Below are 18,559 nucleotides of genomic sequence, written 5' to 3'. Positions count from 1 at the left end.
TTGTTGTTCCATGTGTGTGTGTGTGTGTGGGGGGGGGGGGGGGCACTGATGCAAGTGTTGGTTAAGTTGTTGTTGTTGTTGTTGTTGTTGTTTAAGTTGTTGTTGTTGTTGTTGTTGTTGTTGTTGTTGTTGTTGTTGTTGTTGTTGTTGTTGTTAACGCAGGAGAATTAAACGATTTCGAAACGTAGCACATCAACGGCGTCAAGGTGTAACATAACACAAGCAGAACCAAAAGCAAGGCACGTAACGACGGCAAACAAAGGGTCAATACAGGAGGGGGGGGGGTCAAAGAAAAGGTCAGCAAAACATAGAAGAACGCGAAGCGCAACAACAAACCAGATCGCAACAACAAACACACTGCGCAACTCCATGGCACGAGCAGCAGACAAAAGAAAGGAACGCACACAGCAGAATGACTGGAGCCATAGCACTAACAGCAAAAAAGAACAAAACACAGCAACATAACAACGGTGCATGCTCGGGAAGACGTTCCATGTGACACGCACATGTGTGGAGATTGACTTGACTTGGTGGCTACATTGGCTGATTGGAAGCAACATTGCTACTGCTGGTAACGCTGGTGCTACGTGTGGCCAGAGACACGAGGCGAGGGTGGATCTGCGCAAATGTCGGCCGCTGCGACGGGTATTGCGCCATGCACTCTTGGGCCAGGCTCTGGTACCACGTGGGCGTGCTCCCTGCATTACAATACACGAGAAATTATATGAACGCACGGAAACAAAGCACGGTGGAGTGAGAACTGCAACGCAATCTGTACCGTAGATACAGACACCATTTACAGCTTCCATGCACATGTAATGTGACATGAACATAACTTTTGGACAAACACAACAAACAAACACAACAACAAACATAACAGACAAACAGACAAAACACAGAAACACGCATCTGCACGCGCTCACACGCATGCACACACATACATACACTCACATTCACATACATACACATCCACAACACATCCACTCACATCCACAACACATCCACAGACAATTCCCCCCCCCAAACACACACACAAAATCAACACACCCTTTGCGTCAAAGTTGAGGCGCTTGCCCTGTGACAGCAAGGTAAACAGGCGTGCCATCATTGGCCCAGCGAAATTGGGTCCAACTTCCTGCTCAATCAAATCAGGCACGTGCTCCATTTCAATCTCCCACAGCAGCACCCCAAAGCTGAACACGTCCGCCTTTCCATCGTACTTGCCACCATCCAGCACCTCCGGTGCCATGTACATGGGCGTGCCCACAGCAATGGTGTGGTTCACCACGCGGCTCAGCGTTTGCGTGCACAGCTGGCGGTCGTACACCACGTCCCCAGGAACCTCCTTCTGGTCATCGTGATGCTGGCCGCTGCCGCCACCAGCGTGATCATCGCCATCGTCATCGTATTCACCGCTGGCTGTGCCCTTGCTGCCTTTTGTTTTGCGGAACAAGTGCGTTGCCCTGCGCAGTCGGGACCGCAGCGGCGCCACGCGCTTGGCTGTGATGCGCTGGGTGATTGTGCCAAAGTCTGTGATCTTGGCGCGGAGGCTGGTCGACACAAGCACGTTTCCGCTCTTCAAGTCCCTGCGAGAAGGACAAGGCAGCAAATGTGTGGAGCAGGAGACGGACGATACATATGATGAGGGATCGTGGCTCGGGCCGCGTTTGGCACAGCAGCACATTGCTCACATGGGTCGACAAGACACGCAAAACGGAGAAACGGGCACGTGCGTGTTTGAAGACGATTGCGCGTGTACAAACACACGCACAGGCACATGCGTGTACCCACACGCACAGGTGCATGCGTGTACCCACACGCACAGGTGCATGCGTGTACCCACACGCCCACACACGCCCACACACAAGCAGACACGCGCAAAATAAACGCACACACACACACACCTACACAAACACACACAAGCAGACATGCGCACACACAAACACACACAAGCAGACATGCGCAAAAAACGCACACACATACACACCAACACAAACACACACACACAAACACACACAAACACACACACAAATACACACGTATACGCACCTGTGCAGCTGGCCCAGCTTGTGAATGAAAGCCATGCCGCTAGCCACGTCCTGTGCAAGACGAAGCTTTAGACTCTGCAGTGTGAGGGAGCGCACAAAGACGCAGCCATCAGCCTCATCGTGCTGGGCCAAGCCATGCTCGCTGTCCTGTGTGTCGGTGGCGTTGAAGTGGCGCAGCGCGGCAGCGAGGCCACCGTCCTCAAGCAGCTGGCGCAGGGAGCCCAACTGGACAAACTCAATCACAAGGAAGGGGACGCCCGTGCCGGGCTGCTGGCCAGCACCAAAGAAGCGAACCAGGTTTGGGTGGCGTGTTCGTTGCAGGAACTCCACCTCCTTCTCAAAGTCTTGCATGCTGGCGCCATCGTCCAGCAGCAAAATGGCCTGCCTTGGAATCTTCACTGCCACGTGCACGGCATCCCACTGGCCCTCCCACACCTCACCAAACCCGCCACTCGCCACCACGCGCAGCAGCTGCAGCTCGGAAAACTCAATCTCCCACACGGCCTTGAGCGCCAGCACCTCTGCATCCTTCTCCTCCAGCAGCTGCTCCTTCAACGCGTTGTCCACGCGCAGGCGGCGGTGGTCGCGGTAGGCGCGGTGCACGGCATAAGCAAGCCCTTGCACACCCAAAACCGCAGCCAGTGTGGCGAGCACAATGGTGACGGTGTCCTTGCGGGGCTTACACTTGCCATCAACGTTGCGATAGCCGCCGGCGCAGCTGCACTTGAACTGGTAGGTGGTGCGATCCTGCAGCGCTGTTAGGTGGCTCAGCAGGCGTGTTCGGCGTGCAGACACGCGCAGCTTGCAGGTGATTGCCGTGTTGGCGAGCTGCAGGATGGGAATGGCCTTGCTGTTGTCCAAGTTGACAAAGTTCAGGTCCTGCACGCCCTCACTGGCGAGCGCGGTGAGGTACGCCGTCGGGGCCTCGATGAACTTGGGCGAATTGATCCACTCGTTGTCACTCAGGTCTAGCAGCTCGATGTCGCTGAAGGAGAGGCAGCGGCGCAGCAGTGAGTGTGTTCTTTCTTGGGATTGAGCGTCCTTGTTCATCCAATCACGAGCCACTACAACGCGGCTGCCCCATGCGCGGCACAGTCCGCGTGACACGGGGAATTGGGTTTTGCTGATGTCCAACACCTCAACAGAGGGCGCTTCAAACTGCGTCAGGCTCGTGCTCCCAGACAGGTTGAGGTGCTGTAGTGGAGAGAACACGGCGCCCTCCCGCAGCATCGTGTTGTCCTGTAAGAGGACGTTGTTGAACTGGCGGTCAGGGCAGAGGTCAAGCCTCGTGTAGCTGGTACCGGTGAGTTGCAGTGTGCTGACACTGGGCGCGAGAGCCCCGCAGATTGCTTTGAGGGGGACTGTGCTTTCGTTCATGCCAGGCCAGCCAAGCCCCAGGGACTCGAGCATAATGCCCGATGTCCGCCGTTGTGAGAGCAAGCGCGTCGCCAGCTGCTCCACGTCAACGTTGCGCACGTCGACGAACCGAAGCATGGGTGGCACGGTAACGCTTTCGCCAATACTGATGGTTGCCTTGCCCATCAGTTCCGGTGCAGGGCTCACCTCCAGGCGCGTGAGGTTGGTGAGCGCTAGAAGGGGTGAAATGTCAAGGTGTTTGATGTGGTGGTTGTTGAAGAAGAGCTCTTCAAGGTCCACGAGCCGCTCAAAGTTGGGTACATGTTTGATGGGGTTTCCGTTGAGGCGTAAGGACTTGAGCTGGGCCAGGGTGTCTGGTAGGTCGAACTTCTCCACTCTGTTGTTGGCCAGGCTGAAATGCAGAAGACTGGGCACATTGACGAAGCTGCCCTTTTCAACAGCCTGGACGTTGTTGTCGCTGACGTCAAAGATGCGCAAGTTCTCGTGGTTGCTGAGCAGCTTGTGGGAGAGCTTTGTCAAGGCGTTTGCTTGCAAGTAGAGCACCTCCAGCGCAGGAAGACTATCTAGTAGGCTGTCGTTGATGCACTCGATCTTGTTCTCCGTGATTTCAATGCGGGTAAGTCTCCGCAAGCCTGTCCCGAACCACGCGCTGCTGAGCTCGGTCAATTCGTTTCGTGAGAGGTCCAATCGCTCAAGGTTGGTCAGGCCCGCGAATGCCTCGGCTTCGATGGTCTTAAGCGTTCCCCGGAACAATGAGAGCTCTCGCAGGTTCGTGGCGTGGGCCAGAAGGTCAGTGGACACGGTGGAAAGCTGCAGGAATGTCAAGTTCAGCTCCCTGAGCTGGGTTTGATGTAAAAAGAAATCGTCCCGGAGATACTGGATCGGGTTGCCCCCAATGTCCAATTTGCGCAGCTGAGTGAGCGTTTGCAGCAAGCCAGGCTTCAGTTCGGTGATGTCATTGCCATGCAGCGTGAGGGTTTTGAGAGCGGCGTTGCTCACGAACGCATCCTCATGCACGCTGGTGAGGTGATTGTATAGCAGCACGAGCTCTTCCACCTTGGTCAGGGGAGCGAACATGCTGGCATCGACAATGGTGATCTGGTTGTTGTCCAAGCGCACATGTGTCAGGGCGTCCATGTCGTGAAATACGGTCTCTGCAGCAACATGTCGAAGTCGGCTGTGGCTGACTGTGAGGGATTGCAGGAATGGAGCCCGCGCGAATGGCGCGCCATTTGCACTTGTATTCAGCTGCACAACTGAGCTGTCTTTGATCTCGATGGCTGTCAAGTTGGTGAGCGGGTTGAGCGTGCTGAGGAAGAAGGTGTCGGTGACCAGCTGCTGCAGTGTGATGGTGGCGACGCTGCTCCAATTGCCCAGCTCAAGTATGGTGCGCACCACGTCTGTGCTGAGCTCGTTTTGCGCTGGATCTTCGCCTCTTAGAATCAAGTGGTGGGTTGCAACTGTCTCAGACAGTATGCGTATTGGGTTGTGGCTCGTATTGAAGACGGCAAGGTCCTCGCTTGCTTTTGTTGCATCCTTGACCGTGAGGACAAGCCGTGGATGATCGATGAGCGTCGATTGTAGAACACATAAGTCGCCCACAACTCTCTGTAGTGAGCACTCCAGAGTATCTCCCCGGGGTTGGCGGGAACGGGCTTGGGTAGCAGGGGTAGTGGTGACAGGGGTGGCAGCAGGGGTGGCGGCGGTGGTGGTGGCAGGGGTGGCAGAAGTTGTGTGGCTCGTGGATGCTGAAGAGGATGGTGTGGATTCGTTGAGAGCCCTGCGATGCTTCTGGTGGTGGAGGTGGTTCCAGTCCTGACGGTCAGCCACACCGTTGCCCTTGCCTGGCACTGGATTGAGATTGCCGTCTGTGTCAGCCGTGCTTTCCTTGCTGGTGTCCATGCGTGGGCGCAAACCGTCCCCTGCATCCGGCTGCAGTGTGCGCCTCGTGTTCAACAGGACAGGGTTGCAAAACGCAGCCACAATGTCCTGGAGCGCGGCCAACTCCTCGTCGTGTGCTCTCTTCACAGCTTTCGGTGTGGGAGTGACGAGCCAATCACCGTCTTCCTCTTCGGCGCCTGGGCGCGCGTTCTTGGGTCCCTGTGCTTGGTTGGCTGAAGAGAGGCGCGCCAGAGCGTGGCGTGCACGGCCACACAGCCTTGCATGGCGATCGCAGCCAACGCGCAAAACGGACAACGGCGAGGCTGGTGAATCCTCTGCCTCGTTCTCAGTGCAAATCCCATCGAAAATGGCGTGGGCGGGTTCTTCTCCTTGACTGAGACGACGAAGGCCTGGGTCTGCTTGTGCTTCTCGTTCTCGATGAGCGTGGAACTGTGGGAGCTGGGGGACGACGGGGGAGCTTGGCTTGTCGACTGATGCTGGAAAGGACAGGTGTTGGGCGGTGGCGGCTGCCACCACCAACAACAAGCAGAAGAGCGCCAACAACAACTTCTTGCTTGCGGGCATCGTTGTTGTGACGGTTGGTTGAAAATGTCCACAAATCTTCGTCACTTGGAAATATGCGGTTTGTGGTGTCGGTTACAGTTCACTTCCCGAGCTGCTGCTGCGACCGCTGTTGCTTTTTGTTGATTTGACCGCCGTCCGCCGTCCGCTCTCGACGAACACCAACCAACCAAACCACCCACCCCCTCGCGCATCATTTTCATCAGCACCAATTATTGGTGATGGATGAGGCGCAGGGTGAACAGGCCGGGCCAGCACAGCGTGCCGGCGAGCGGATGGACGTCAGCGGCGACACCACCAACAACGACCGCGATGGCGACGGTGGCGGCAATGGCGGTGCTGTGTCGACTGCGGACTCTCCCATCGCCACCGAAGACGACACCGCAGTCATTCAGGACTCGCCACTGTTCACGCTTCCCCAGGAAGTGATCCACGCCTACGTATTTCAAGCATTGCCCTGCTCCACACCTCTGTGTGTGCTTGTGTGTGTGTGTGTGTGTTATGTGTGTGTGTTATGTGTGTTGTGTGTTTGGTGTGTGCGCGCTTGTTTGCGAGTGTGCTTGCTGTTGTGCGCGCGCGCTTGTTTGCGAGTGTGCATCGACGACATTTGTCGAGGGGCCCTCGACAAGCGCACCATAACTATGGCGCCTGTGTAAGGGTACTCACAACACCATATGCACACACACACACACACACACACGGCATTGACACCATGCATCAGGTGTTCCCGCATTTGGAGGCGCACGACATTCAGCACTTGCGCCGCACGTGTCGAGCCATGAGGAGCATTGTCGATGCACTGCGACACCGCCGAAAGCGCTGGATGTGGCACCACATGTCGACGACAGGCGTCAAATACTGGGAGATGCCGCTCAAGATCAGCAAGCCTGACCTGGAGGCCAGCTACGCCATGTTCCAGCACACGCCCGTCTTTACCGCCAACACCCTGATTCAGGCTGCGTGGGTTGGCGACCAGGATCTGTGCATGCGTGCACTGCGAGAGTGGCGCACGGGGCGCCCAAACGCGGACACGGTGTACATGCGCCATGTGCTCATGATTGCTCTCACCTATGCATGCCTGGGCCGCCACACCGACGTCATCGACGAGATCCTGACCATGGAGCCCGTGCTGGTTGGACGGGAGATGCGCCACTCCACGCACCGCAGCTCGCTCTTCAGCATTGCCTTCCGCATGGGCAGTCCCCGAGTGATGTCCACCCTCCACGAGCACATGCGCGCCGACGTGGGCATGCTTCGCGGTGGCCTTGCGCAGCTGGTTGGCGCGTGTCGATCACCGATTGCGGTGGCCGATTTCTGCGACCGGCACAACGGCGTTGGTTTGCTCTTGGCAGAGAACGCCGAAAGCACGTTCACCACAATGGAGCGCCACCAGAATGTCGACACACTCGCGCAGATTGGTTCGTCATTTGTGTGTGTGGGGGGGGGGAGGGAGGCTTAAGCATGCGTGCGTGTTTGTTTGTTTGTTTGTTTGTTTGCGTGCATATGCAAGTTATGGCGTCTCCACGTGTTTTGGACACGCGCGCGCTCATGTGCATGTGCGTGCGTGCGTATGCGTCCGATGGTTGGTACCAATCAAAACCCCTCCTTCTGTTGTACGGCATGTTGTGTTGTCTGTGAGGTTACACGTTTGTTCTTGACGACTCACATCGCCAGCAACCTGCAACTCCTGCTTCTGCTCTGCTTGTGTCGACTGCCAGTGTTCCGGGTGATGAACTTGAATGCGACAACGGTGACGGACCCAGTCATGCGTCGCCTCGTCCGGATGTGTCTTTCCCACCCCGACCGCTTTCATGCAAAGCTGGCGTTCACAAACGTCGTGCGCGGCGCCTCCTTCAACCCAGATCAACGTTCGTTCTGCTTCTTTGAGATTGGAGAGCGAGCGGGGAGGGGTTTGGTTGGCCGGCTTGCGCGCTGAATAGTGTGTGTGTGTGTGTGTATGCCAGTGTGTGTGTATATGCCAGTGTGCGTGTGTGTGCGTGTGTATGCCAGTGTGTGTCTGTGTGTATGCCAGTGTGTGTGTATGCCAGTGTGTGTCTGTGTGTATGCCAGTGTGTGTCTGTGTCTGTGTGTTCCTCCCCGCATGCCCAACTCACATTAATGCGTCTCATTTCCACCATACATACACGCGCACCCTTCATGACCACAATAACCAGTGCTGCGTGGCGCGGGAAAGGGGGCGCTGGTGCTGACGTTGCAGGAGGCTGACCCCTTCTTCGCCGTGTTCTGGCTCACCTACACCAACGTCAGGGTACGCTTCCCCGCAGCCCACTCTCGCCGCCCGCGACACCCCTGTTGTCTTGTCTTGTGTGGTCTTGTGTGGTCTTGTGTTGTCTTGTGTTGTGGTTGGAGATGACTGGCGTGCTGTGTCACCGACAGGCTGTGATGTGCGTGCTGCTGGGCATCACCGCCTTCACTTCCAACTTTGCGCACACACACACACATACACACACACACACATACGCACACACACGCGCGCGCGCACATCACACACACACTCTCCCTGCCTCCCTCACTCTCACAACGTGCTCGCCCCAATGATTGGCAGCTGCGTACGACTGCTGACGCCGTGCAGCTGTTGCGGAAGGTTGCATCTGCCCCCTTTCTGCAGTACCTTGCCGCAAAGACCGACATTGCAACCAGAGGTGTGCAACGCAACAGCACATAGCCAGAGTTTCGTGTGGTGCTGGCCACACACACACACACACAGACACACACACACACACACACACACACACACACACACACACACACACACACACACACTCACTCACTCACTCACTCACTCACACACACACATACACATACACACCTTGAGTCTCTGTTTGTGGCCATTGACAACTCGATCACGTGCACCACGGCCCATGCACATTAACTTGCCAAACTCACTGCCTGCGCTCACCAACATCTCCTCTCGTGCCCCCCCCCCTTTTTTTTTGTTGCTTGCTTGCATGCATGATCAGTGCCGCAGTTTAGTGCGGATGTGCTGCCGCCTCTTGTTCCCGGCAGCGCGCCGTCACGCCTGCCAGAGATCTTCAAGGCGTTTAACCCGGACGGTACGCGCACAACACGTGAAGGTGGTAATGGTGGTGGTAGTGGTGGTGGCGACAGCAGCAGGGATGAGCGTGGCGGGGCAAGGAGGGACGCGATGGCGGCAAGCGTGGGTGTGCTTCACACGCGCACATGCTTTCACAAGGACATACAGACTTGCAAGCACGCAAGCACGCGCTTCCTATCCTCTTCTCTGTGATACATGCTCTCAACCCTCCTCCCCCAAACCAACACACACACACACACACACACACACACACACACACACACACACACACACACACACACACACACACACACACACACACATTCATTTCCTGGTGCTTGTGCAGACATGGTTCGGGAGAGGTCACGGGACCCATGCGTGGTGGACTGCATCCCCCTGGACGGCTCGCTGGGCATGCGTGGGTTCACCATGTTGGTGCTGCCACCGCTGATTCTCAAGCGAGACAGCCCGGCACAGGAAACCGCACGCACAGGACAGCAACCACCAGTAACAACGAGAGCAGCATTTGCTGCCAGGACGGCAACGTCGGCAGCAACGCCTGCAACAACAGCCACAGCAGTCACAACGGCCACACCTGCAGCCACAGCAGGAGGAGAGAACGCTGAGGTGTCTGGGCCGACGAGTGCTGAGCTTGAGGATGAAGAGGCGGCACTGCGGCGAGCGCTTCGGTGTGCGCTTCGGTTTCGCAGCAAGATTGGCATGCCACCCAGTAGCACCTTGCCCGCCATGGACGACGATGATGACGACGACGGCAATGATGCGGGTGGTGCTGGTGCTGGTGCTGCTGATTATTTTTATGACTACACGCTTTACTGGACCAGTGACACTTCTACGCCCGACTCATATTCGAACAGGCCGTCCGACGAAGGGGACAGCGCCCATGGCGATGACGATGGCGATGATGATGGTGATGGTGATGGTGATGGTGATGGTGATGGTGGGTCAGCTCGCAACCCCTCCTCGTCCCCGCCATCCAAAGCCGCGGGCACCCCTTCAACATCAAGGGCAGCAGCAACAACAGCAACAACAACAGCTACTACAACAACAGCTGCGATGGCTTCATCTTCGACAGCGGCATCAGCCAGCACGCGCCGCCCACAGCAGCATCACGCTGGCGATGGTGATGGCGGGGCAGGGGAGCTCATGGCAACGCACGGGCTGCACACCATTGCACTCGCAGCAGAGGCGCACGCACGGCAGCATCAGCAGCAACAAAGCGGTGCTCGCGAGGATGATGATCATGGTGATGATGGCGATGGGGATGACGATGATGACGACGACGACGACGATGGTGACGAGCCTCGTTCAAAGCGAAGCAAGCGCGGCGAGAGGGGCTGAGGTGGTGATCAGAAGCGAAGAAGATGCCTTGGACTCGTGTGGCTGGGCGGATGGTGCTACGTTTGAGCACGTGTGCCACGATGTGTAATTGGACCTGTCCTTGCTTGCGTGTGTGCTCACGACGCGATGTGTTTGCTTGTTTGACTTTACATTGTGTGTATGAGTGTACGTGTGTGGACCAAAGTAAAAGAGGTTGAGAAGAAAAGCGAGCGCTGTAAGAGGGAAGGAGAGGCAACCAGGCAAGCAGCAAGCGAGTGGCAAGGGAAGGGAAGGCACAAGGGAGAAGGAGACGGGAGGGATGAAGACGAACAACAGCAACAACAACAACAACAACAACAACAACATCAACAACAACAACAACAACAACAACAACAACAACAACAACAAACCACAGCATTCCGACCGTTTTTCCCCCACGTCCACAACAGACAACGAAACAGGTTCGTGCCCCCACCCACGACCTTGCTTGCTGTTGTGTTTGATTGCTGTGGTGGGGTGTTCCAAACATAGCTGGTGTGCGTTGGCGTGTTGGCGTGTTGGCGTGTGACGACAGCTCTTGTGCCGTGGTGTCTGCACGCATCGAAGCAGCACATACATCCTCCCGTCTCTCCAACAAAGGGAGCACACCAACGTCTTCACCACCGCTCATCGCCATCATCACATGCATCATCATCATTCACGCAACAACACACCTTCATCATCACCACACCGGGCTGCGTCGTCAGCGTGCATGCACAAAGCGACGGACCAGCACAGTTGACCACAATGCCTTCTGTCCACCACATCCTGACGACGCTGAATGCGCCGTTGGATGAGGAGCAGCTATGGGCGCTTGCGTTGCTGCTGGGCGCGCACATGGATGCCCTGAAACCGTCTTTCCCAGACCTGAGCGATCCGCAGCACCTCACCTTCCTCATCAACGCCAACACCGCCATCATCGAGCCGTCCGGCCACGTCACCTTGGACATGTCCACCCTTGGTGTGTTCGCTGTGTGTGTGTGTGTGTGTGTGTGTACCTGTGTGTATGTGTACCTGTGTGTTTGTATGTACCTGCGTGTGTATGTGTACCTGTGTGTTTGTATGTACCTGCGTGTGTGTGTGTACCTGTGTGTGTGTACCTGTGTGCGTGTGTGTATGTACTGTGTGTGTGTGTCTGTGTGTGTCTGTGTGTGTCTGTGTGTGTCCTTGCACGTCCGCAGCCTTGCAGGATGTCACCTCACGTGTTCACACGCTTCAATCCGCCATCCAGGCAACGAAGATCAAACACTCCCGTTCCTGGCAGACGAGGTCAAGGAGCGACAGCCCTCCACTGACCTGGAAAAGGTGCCCACGTGTGCTTCATGCGCGTGCATGCGTGCGTTTGCATATCTGCACCAAGCACATGTCCGTTCCGACACCGCAACGCGCCGTTCACGTGATCGCAATCATTCTGTTCTGTATGCATATCTGCGTGCATGTGTGTGTGTGTGTGTGTGTGTGTGTGTGTGTGTGTGTGTGTGTGTGTGTGTGTGTGTGTGTGTGTGTGTGTGTGTGTGCAGGCGCACGTGTTCAGCATTGGCGCGCTTCTGTTCACGGCTGCCGACTTTTCACTCATGGAGGACGAAGAGCCATCGCTCAGCGAGGGTACGCCGCATAGTTGTGTGCGCGCGTCCTAGAAGAGACATGTGTGCAATTGTGTGCTCGTGCCCTGGCGGTTGTGTGTGTGTGTGTGTGTGTGTGTGTGTGTGTGTGTGTTTGTGCATGCGTGTGTGTGTGATGGCGAGCATATTTGCATGTGTCGCTGATTGGTGATGCTGCTTGCTTGTTGCCGCTGCAGATCTTGAGGCATTGATCACCCAGATGACTGACGAATGCATGGAGGACAGACACACACTCGAGGCGGCCATCCAGGTGTGTGCGTGTGCTGTATGTGTTGTGTGTGTACTGTGTGCGTGTGTGTGTGTGCGTTGAGTGTGTATGTGTGTGCGCGTACCCAGCTGCTTGTAGTTCTTGCACAAGAACTGCTCATACCCGTTGCATGTGGGACTCGCTCCTCTGCACATGCACGTATACATGTACACCCTGCGTGTCGATGTTTCTCATCGCGTGCGCACACACACACACACACACACACACACACACACACACACACACACACACACACACACACACGCACGTGGTTGCCAGGCGTGCCGCGCGCATGTGGAGGACAATGAAGCCGTTGAAGTGTTGAAGGACCTTGTTGCACTCGCCATCAGCATTGAGAAGGCGGTGCGTCGCATGTCTTGACATGTTCGTGACTGGTCGCACGGAATGAAATGGTTCACCTCCCGGCCTTTGTACTCCCCTTGGCAGGCACTCACACACACACACACACACACACACACACACACACACACACACACACATCCTGTGCGTGCCTGAACAGGACGGGCAAATACCGGCCGAGCTGCTGAGCGGGCGAGCAACAACATCGAGCTCACCTGACAGCGGATATACACAGGACGCGACGGCCTTTGACGAGACACGAGACCTGCACGCATCACTCATGAGGGAGATCCAGGCCAAGCCAGACCTCAAGGATGTACGCGCAGCTCCCCTGTTTTGTCACGAGTGATCTAGTGAGGGGTGGTGGTGGTGGTGGTGGTGGTGGTGGCGGTGGCGATGTTTGATTGGTGGGTGCCAGTCTTTCAACACACACACACACACACACACACACACACACACACACACACACACACACACACACACACACACACACATGACACACCTCACACACACACACGCGCGCGCGCGCACTCACTCACATCACTCACACACGCGCACACACACACACATGACACACCTCACACGCACACATCACTCCCCCTTGTCGCCATCGCGATGACTTGGCCCTGCAGGGGTCGAAGCGTGCGTTGACGGGGCCTGCGCCGTACGTGACACCACACGAGCAGCTGCTGGACGACATTCGCCGATCATCCGTTGCTTCGCTCAACAAAACACCAGCGCCCACGCCCACGCGCCTCTCACACAGCACGCCAGACACGCACGCGGCTGACACGCTGCCCACACGTGGCGCGTACAGCCGTCACGGGTACCAGCAGCACGGCAGCGCTCGCTCACAAATGTCGTCGCACGGTGGCACGCCCCTTCGCCTGTCGACAGCGGCATCAACAGAGTCACTCCCCGGTGCACACCAGCACACGCACTCGCAGCGGCAGTCGCTTGCTGCTGCGTCGCAGCACAACCGCAGCACAGCCAGCATGGGCACCCCTGGCTATGGCGGTGATAGTACCCATAACGGTGGTGGTGGTGGTGGTGATGGAAGGAAGAAAAGAATGCCTGTGCGGCTTGCGCTGGATTCGAGTGCACTTGGTTCCATCCTGGGTGGGCTGGACGCAACGACACAGGTGAGCAGCAGATCATCGTGTGCGCCAACTGCGCCGTCGTTTGCATTGCTGTCCCACACACACAAACACACACACACACATTTCAGCACGCACTCGTGGAACCACGTGTACATGCTCCGAACACACACACACACACACACACACACACACACACACACACACACACACACACACACACACACACACACACACACACACACACACACACACACACACGCGCGCGCGCGCTTGCGCTTTCTTGCCCCTTCACCACTGACATCACCACCTCTCCTCTCCCTCACCCCTTTACCAAACAGGTGAAGCTGGCATTTGCTGAACAGCAGGCCAAGACCCCCACCGCGTCGTCGCCCGCACACAACCGCACTGCCAGCGGCAACAGCGGCAGCAACCACGAGAGAACGGGGCAGGCTGACGCGCATAGCAGCAGTGGCAGTCGTGGCGGTGATGGCGGTGATGGTGGCGGTGGTGGTGATAGACCAGCAACGGCCGGGGTGCGTGGAAGTGGTCGTGGTGGCGGTGGTGGTGATGGTGATGGCAGCAATCTCATACCAACGACTCGCCAGTCGCTGTCAGGACAATCATCCTTGTCATCGCCATCATCACCGTCGTCGTCATCAGCCGTGACGCTGCCGGCTCGCCCCTCCACCGCTTCATCGTCGCTCTCGCACTCACAACAACGACAACAACAGCAGAATGGAGGGACACCGCCGAAACCACAAGAAGAGTGCAGGTGTGTGTGTGTGTGTGCGTGTGTGTGTGTGTGTGCGTGTGTGTGTGTGTGTGTGTGTGTGTGTGTGTGTGTGTGTGTGTGTGTGTGTGTGCGTGTGTGTGTGTGCGTGCATTCTTTGTACTCGCTTACAGCTCATGTGGGTGCGTGTTTGCGCGTGTTGCATCACAGTTTCGTTGGCTTTGAGGAACACCGCCACATCTCCACCACGCTCTTCAAGGTGAGGAGGACTCAACCTTTGATCACGTGCACGTGCTGCCTCAAATCTCCTTTCATTTTGTGCAGGGGTGTGTGTATGTGTATGTGTGTGTGTGTGTGTATGTGTGTGTGTGTGTGTGTGTCCACGCATCATTTTGACTCTTGTGTTGTATGTTTTTTTTCCATGTGTTCGTCGCGTGACAGGCGGAGTTGGATGATCTCATGTACCAAAACGAAAAGCAGGTAAGATGGGCTGTGTGTGCACATTCGTGCGTGCGCACTTGCTCATTAGAATGCATGTCGTTGTGCTCTGTGTAAAAGTGTGTGCGGCGTACCATGCCCTGCGCTCAGATTGTTGTTTGTCCTCCAACACACACACACACACATTCTCTCACAATTACTTACACACACACAACACGCTCTCTCCCTCCTCTACTCTCCTCTCTCTCTCTCTCTCTCTCTCTCTCTCTCTCTCTCTCTCTCTCTCTCTCTCTCTCTCTCTCTCTCTCTCTCTCTCTCTCTCTCTCTCTCTCTCTCTCTCTGTAGTACAATGCGATTGCGCAGAAGAAGCTGTGCCCCATATGCCGAAAAACACGCTTCACGCTGCTGACACGCGGACGGGAGTGCCCAATGTGCACGCGCTTTGCTTGCCGCGACTGTCGCAGCGATGTGACAATGCCCGCACACATGCGCGCAACACCCAGCGCTGACAGCAGCAGCAGCGGCAACGGCGCAACCACGGCGAGCAGCAGTAGTGGCAACGGCAGCGGTAGTAGTCACGTGACAAGTGTATCATCAAGTGCAGGCAAGCCGTTCACAATCAACCTGTGCAACGAGTGCAAGAAGCAGCTGGGCGGGATACGCACCAAGAGGATGTAAGATGGTCGGTGAAGCGCAGAGACCAAGTGGTAGTGGTGGTGGCGGTGAGGAGGAGGAGGAGGGGACTACTGCAGAGGGAGAGAGAGTGTGTGTGAGTGAATGCACTTGCATCATGCATGCATGGATGTGAGTGTGAATGAATGCGATCCTTGTTACAACATGAACATCTTGGGCTTGTTTGGAGGTTGGTTGTCGATTATTCTTCCTGTTTGCCTGCTTGCCTGTTTGCTTGTTGACCTATGACGTGTCTACAGCTGTCCATAAACAGAGGCAAATGTGTGTGCACGTGTGTGTGTGTGTGTGTGTGTGTGTGTGTGTGTGTGGTGTGTGTGTATGTGGTGTGTGTGTATGTGGTGTGTGTACTTGCATGAACAAACCCCTCACACAACAATTTTGCTGAGTCAGCAGTATTTGCGTTGTTGGTCAGCTGTGCGCTGTTGTCAAGTGAAAGCTAAGCACACACACACACACAAGCGCGCTGTTTTGCCCCTGCTGCTGTTGCTGCGACAGCGTTGCTTGTTGCTTGTTGTGTGCACTCTGCGAACCAATTGATTGGGTTGTGTTTGGTTGGTGGCTGTCAGTGCTCGCGGTGTGTGTTGTTCCTTGTGTGGCGCGTTTGTTGTCTTGGTGCTCTCTGAGTGAGTGAGTGAAGCAGGCGTTCCTTCCACACGCACACACACGCATACACACGCGCGCGCAAACAACAGCCGCTTCCATCTCTCTCTTTGCGTGTCTCCTTGCCTGCGGCCGCTGCTTGCACCGCGCACCTTGCTCTCTCTCTCTCTCTCGCTACGTTCCACACCATGGACACGCTGCCACGGGACAACCGGCTCGCGTTGCACAGCACGCAGCGCCTGCTGGACCAAGCTCGGACATCGAGCCTTTCCACTATCCCTCACCTCACAGAAGAAGGTGTGCGTTTGTGTATATGAGTGCTGTGGTGTGGGTTGAGCACGCGTGGTGTTGGACGGCGTCTGCTTTGTCATGTGTGGTGGGCCGATCGCTCATGCCCCCTAATGTGCTCCACGTTGCTTCTTGCTTTGATGCCAATGACATCGCAGGTGTTGCCAACATCTGGTTTGGGGTGTCGCAGTACATCGCCAAAGCCATCACAGAGGGCAAGGTGTGTGTCAATGCGGTGCTTCATCTTGGTCGTCATTGCCGTCGTCATGGGCGTCGTCTTTGCACTGCCAATGGCAACTCACGCCGCTGTCGTTGATGCGCCAACTTGATCGTTGCTCATCTGCACATCTGTGTGCGTGTGTGTGTGTGTGCGCGTGTGCGTGTGTGTGCGTGTGTGTGTGTCTGTGTGTGTCTGTGTGTGTCTGTGTGTGTGTGTGTGTCTGTGTGTGTCTGTGTGTGTCTGTGTGTGTGTGTGTGTGTGTGTGTCTGTGTGTGTGTGTGTGTGTGTCCCTTCTGTCTCCGTTTTTGTCTTTCTCGTATCGAAGGGGGTCAACGTGAACGGGCTGGGCACCTTCGCCCTCTCTGTCGTGGACGACCGCACCCCAATCTTCCAGCTCTCGGAACAGTTTATCCGCAAGCATGGTCTCAAGGCCACAACCAAACCCACATCAAGTGCGTGCGTTGTGTGTGTGTGTGTGCGTTGTGTGTGTGTGTGTGTGTGCGTATATGTGCCCTTGTGGGTGATCGAACATTGCTTCTCCCTCATATCAGCTCACACGTGCATGCGCTTGTGTGTTGTGTACGTTGGCGTGTTTTGACTGGGAACTCGTAGGCAGCTGCCCGATTGTGTCGCTCAACTTCTCAGACATTGCACGTGCGACGGATCACAACCGCGACGACGTGGAGGCCTGCTTCTCCGAGATAATGACGGTGTGTATGTGTGCGTGTGTGCGTACACATTTGCGTACACACATGCGTGCTGTTCTCGTGCGCTGCTCGCGCGTTGCTCATTTCGCTCCAAAGCGTTGCCGTGTGCTCTTCCATCACCGGCTCAGCACTGCCATAACCCCACCCTCACCAACGTCATGAAACACCCCCCTCCCTCGCCCCTGTCTCGTTTCCAACCACATTCAATGTTCCAAGGCGCTGGATGGGCAAATTCGCGAGCCAAGCCCACGCGGTCTCTCCCTCATCTTCTTTGGCGTCGGCAAACTCTCCATCCGTGACGGCAAGGTACGTGATGTGATGTGCGTGCGTGCGTGCGTGTGCGTGTGTGTGTGTGTGTGTGCGTGCGTGTGTGTGTGTGTGTGTGTGTGTGTGTGTGTGTGTGTGTGTGTGTGTGTGTGTGTGTGTGTGTGTGCGTGTTATCGTAACGACTCGCTTGGGTTGTCTTTGTGTCTCACATCACGGCTGCCGCCTCTTCCTCAGGTCCGCTTTGCCTTTTTCACCAAATTCCTGGAGAACCCGCACACCGTGGTAAGCATGCAGCAGCGACAATCGCATCAACTGCAGCATCGACTGCAACACCAGCCATGTGCTTGATGCATCACATCCTTCTTGGCGCACGTTCGCCCCCATGTTGATCTTGGTTTCATCCTTGTTTCTTCAAGCTCCTTTTCCCTTTCGCTGTCAACCACTGCCATGTGTGCATCCATACTTTTCATCTCAACCTCGCCTTCACACCCAATCCATTCCACCCATTCACTCACCATCCATTCATCCATGCATGGGTGCATGCAACCAAACATCCAATCCATTGGTGTGTAGAATACGGCGACCTCGTCCACCGACCTGTCCTCCCGCCCCGCCACCGTCGGAATTGTCGAGCACCTCGAGTCAGTCGAACACAGCATCTGCTTTTGGTGTTTGAAGTGGTTTGTTTGTACATTTGTTCTTTTGATGTTCTTGTTCTTGTTGTTGCTGTTGTTGGTTTTGTTGCTGTTGTTCTTGTTGTTCTTGTTCTTGCTGTTGTTGTTATGTTGCATTCTCGCTCACAGTTTGGTGTGTGTGTCTGTATGTATGTGTGTCTCTGTATGTGTGTGTCTGTATGTATGTGTGTCTCTGTATGTGTGTGTTTTGTGTGTTTTGCAGGCGGATGTCTCGACCGGGCACGATGGAGCGGAACGCGGCGACGCCGAGGTCGGCAATCACATCAATGGGA

At 56.0% G+C, this 18,559-nt stretch overlaps 4 protein-coding genes across 4 annotated transcripts in view; 3 read left to right on the top strand and 1 right to left on the bottom strand.

Annotated features, from left to right (window-relative positions):
- Positions 1 to 534: 534 nt before the first annotated feature.
- Positions 535 to 5,900, bottom strand: PTSG_08820 (TKL protein kinase; the record flags this gene model as incomplete). Its single annotated transcript, XM_004990148.1, has 4 exons — positions 2,050 to 5,900; positions 1,479 to 1,586; positions 1,048 to 1,370; positions 535 to 698 (listed from the first exon to the last, which is right to left on the bottom strand). Exons 1-4 carry the CDS (start codon positions 5,889 to 5,891, stop codon positions 535 to 537), a joined length of 4,437 nt encoding a protein of 1,478 aa, XP_004990205.1. The 5' UTR covers positions 5,892 to 5,900.
- Positions 5,901 to 5,937: 37 nt separating this feature from the next.
- On the top strand, positions 5,938 to 10,506 carry PTSG_08819 (uncharacterized protein). The gene is made up of 7 exons (XM_004990147.1): positions 5,938 to 6,328; positions 6,610 to 7,306; positions 7,607 to 7,756; positions 8,063 to 8,157; positions 8,455 to 8,551; positions 8,870 to 8,962; positions 9,290 to 10,506. Exons 1-7 carry the CDS (start codon positions 6,110 to 6,112, stop codon positions 10,300 to 10,302), a joined length of 2,364 nt encoding a protein of 787 aa, XP_004990204.1. The 5' UTR covers positions 5,938 to 6,109; the 3' UTR covers positions 10,303 to 10,506.
- A 187-nt stretch (positions 10,507 to 10,693) lies between these two features.
- PTSG_08818 (uncharacterized protein) lies at positions 10,694 to 15,591 on the top strand. The gene is made up of 12 exons (XM_004990146.1): positions 10,694 to 10,742; positions 11,028 to 11,281; positions 11,552 to 11,625; positions 11,841 to 11,925; positions 12,119 to 12,192; positions 12,469 to 12,552; positions 12,710 to 12,865; positions 13,182 to 13,691; positions 13,988 to 14,421; positions 14,590 to 14,638; positions 14,821 to 14,859; positions 15,163 to 15,591. The coding sequence occupies exons 2-12, from the start codon at positions 11,068 to 11,070 to the stop codon at positions 15,493 to 15,495; spliced, it is 2,052 nt and encodes a 683-aa protein (XP_004990203.1). The 5' UTR covers positions 10,694 to 10,742; positions 11,028 to 11,067; the 3' UTR covers positions 15,496 to 15,591.
- Positions 15,592 to 15,883: 292 nt separating this feature from the next.
- PTSG_08817 (uncharacterized protein) overlaps positions 15,884 to 18,559 on the top strand; it is a gene marked incomplete at its 3' end in the record, with an annotated part of 4,656 nt that continues 1,980 nt past the window's right edge. The window contains exons 1-8 of the mRNA XM_004990145.1: positions 15,884 to 16,407; positions 16,557 to 16,618; positions 16,944 to 17,070; positions 17,231 to 17,328; positions 17,542 to 17,631; positions 17,827 to 17,874; positions 18,166 to 18,233; positions 18,490 to 18,537. Coding sequence (XP_004990202.1) covers positions 16,299 to 16,407; positions 16,557 to 16,618; positions 16,944 to 17,070; positions 17,231 to 17,328; positions 17,542 to 17,631; positions 17,827 to 17,874; positions 18,166 to 18,233; positions 18,490 to 18,537 — 650 coding nt within the window. The 5' untranslated portion in view covers positions 15,884 to 16,298. The remainder of the gene's footprint in view (positions 16,408 to 16,556; positions 16,619 to 16,943; positions 17,071 to 17,230; positions 17,329 to 17,541; positions 17,632 to 17,826; positions 17,875 to 18,165; positions 18,234 to 18,489; positions 18,538 to 18,559) is intronic.

This window comes from Salpingoeca rosetta, assembly GCF_000188695.1.
Source record: "Salpingoeca rosetta unplaced genomic scaffold supercont1.25, whole genome shotgun sequence".
NCBI classification, from domain to species: Eukaryota; class Choanoflagellata; order Craspedida; family Salpingoecidae; genus Salpingoeca; species Salpingoeca rosetta.
Note: the sequence above shows the minus strand (reverse complement) of the source record. Positions and strands in the feature narration are given on the sequence as shown.

Bases quoted from the DNA above. Each gene is read 5' to 3' on its own strand.
- PTSG_08818 (XM_004990146.1), top strand. From the start codon at position 11,068: ATGCCTTCTGTCCACCACATCCTGACGACGCTGAATGCGCCGTTGGAT. The intron at 11,282-11,551 runs GTGTGTTCGCTG...TCCGCCATCCAG, and splicing joins CTTGGACATGTCCACCCTTG to GCAACGAAGATCAAACACTC. The intron at 12,553-12,709 runs GTGCGTCGCATG...GTGCCTGAACAG, and splicing joins CCATCAGCATTGAGAAGGCG to GACGGGCAAATACCGGCCGA.
- PTSG_08819 (XM_004990147.1), top strand. From the start codon at position 6,110: ATGGATGAGGCGCAGGGTGAACAGGCCGGGCCAGCACAGCGTGCCGGC. The intron at 7,307-7,606 runs GTTCGTCATTTG...GTCGACTGCCAG, and splicing joins CGACACACTCGCGCAGATTG to TGTTCCGGGTGATGAACTTG. The intron at 8,158-8,454 runs GTACGCTTCCCC...AATGATTGGCAG, and splicing joins TCACCTACACCAACGTCAGG to CTGCGTACGACTGCTGACGC.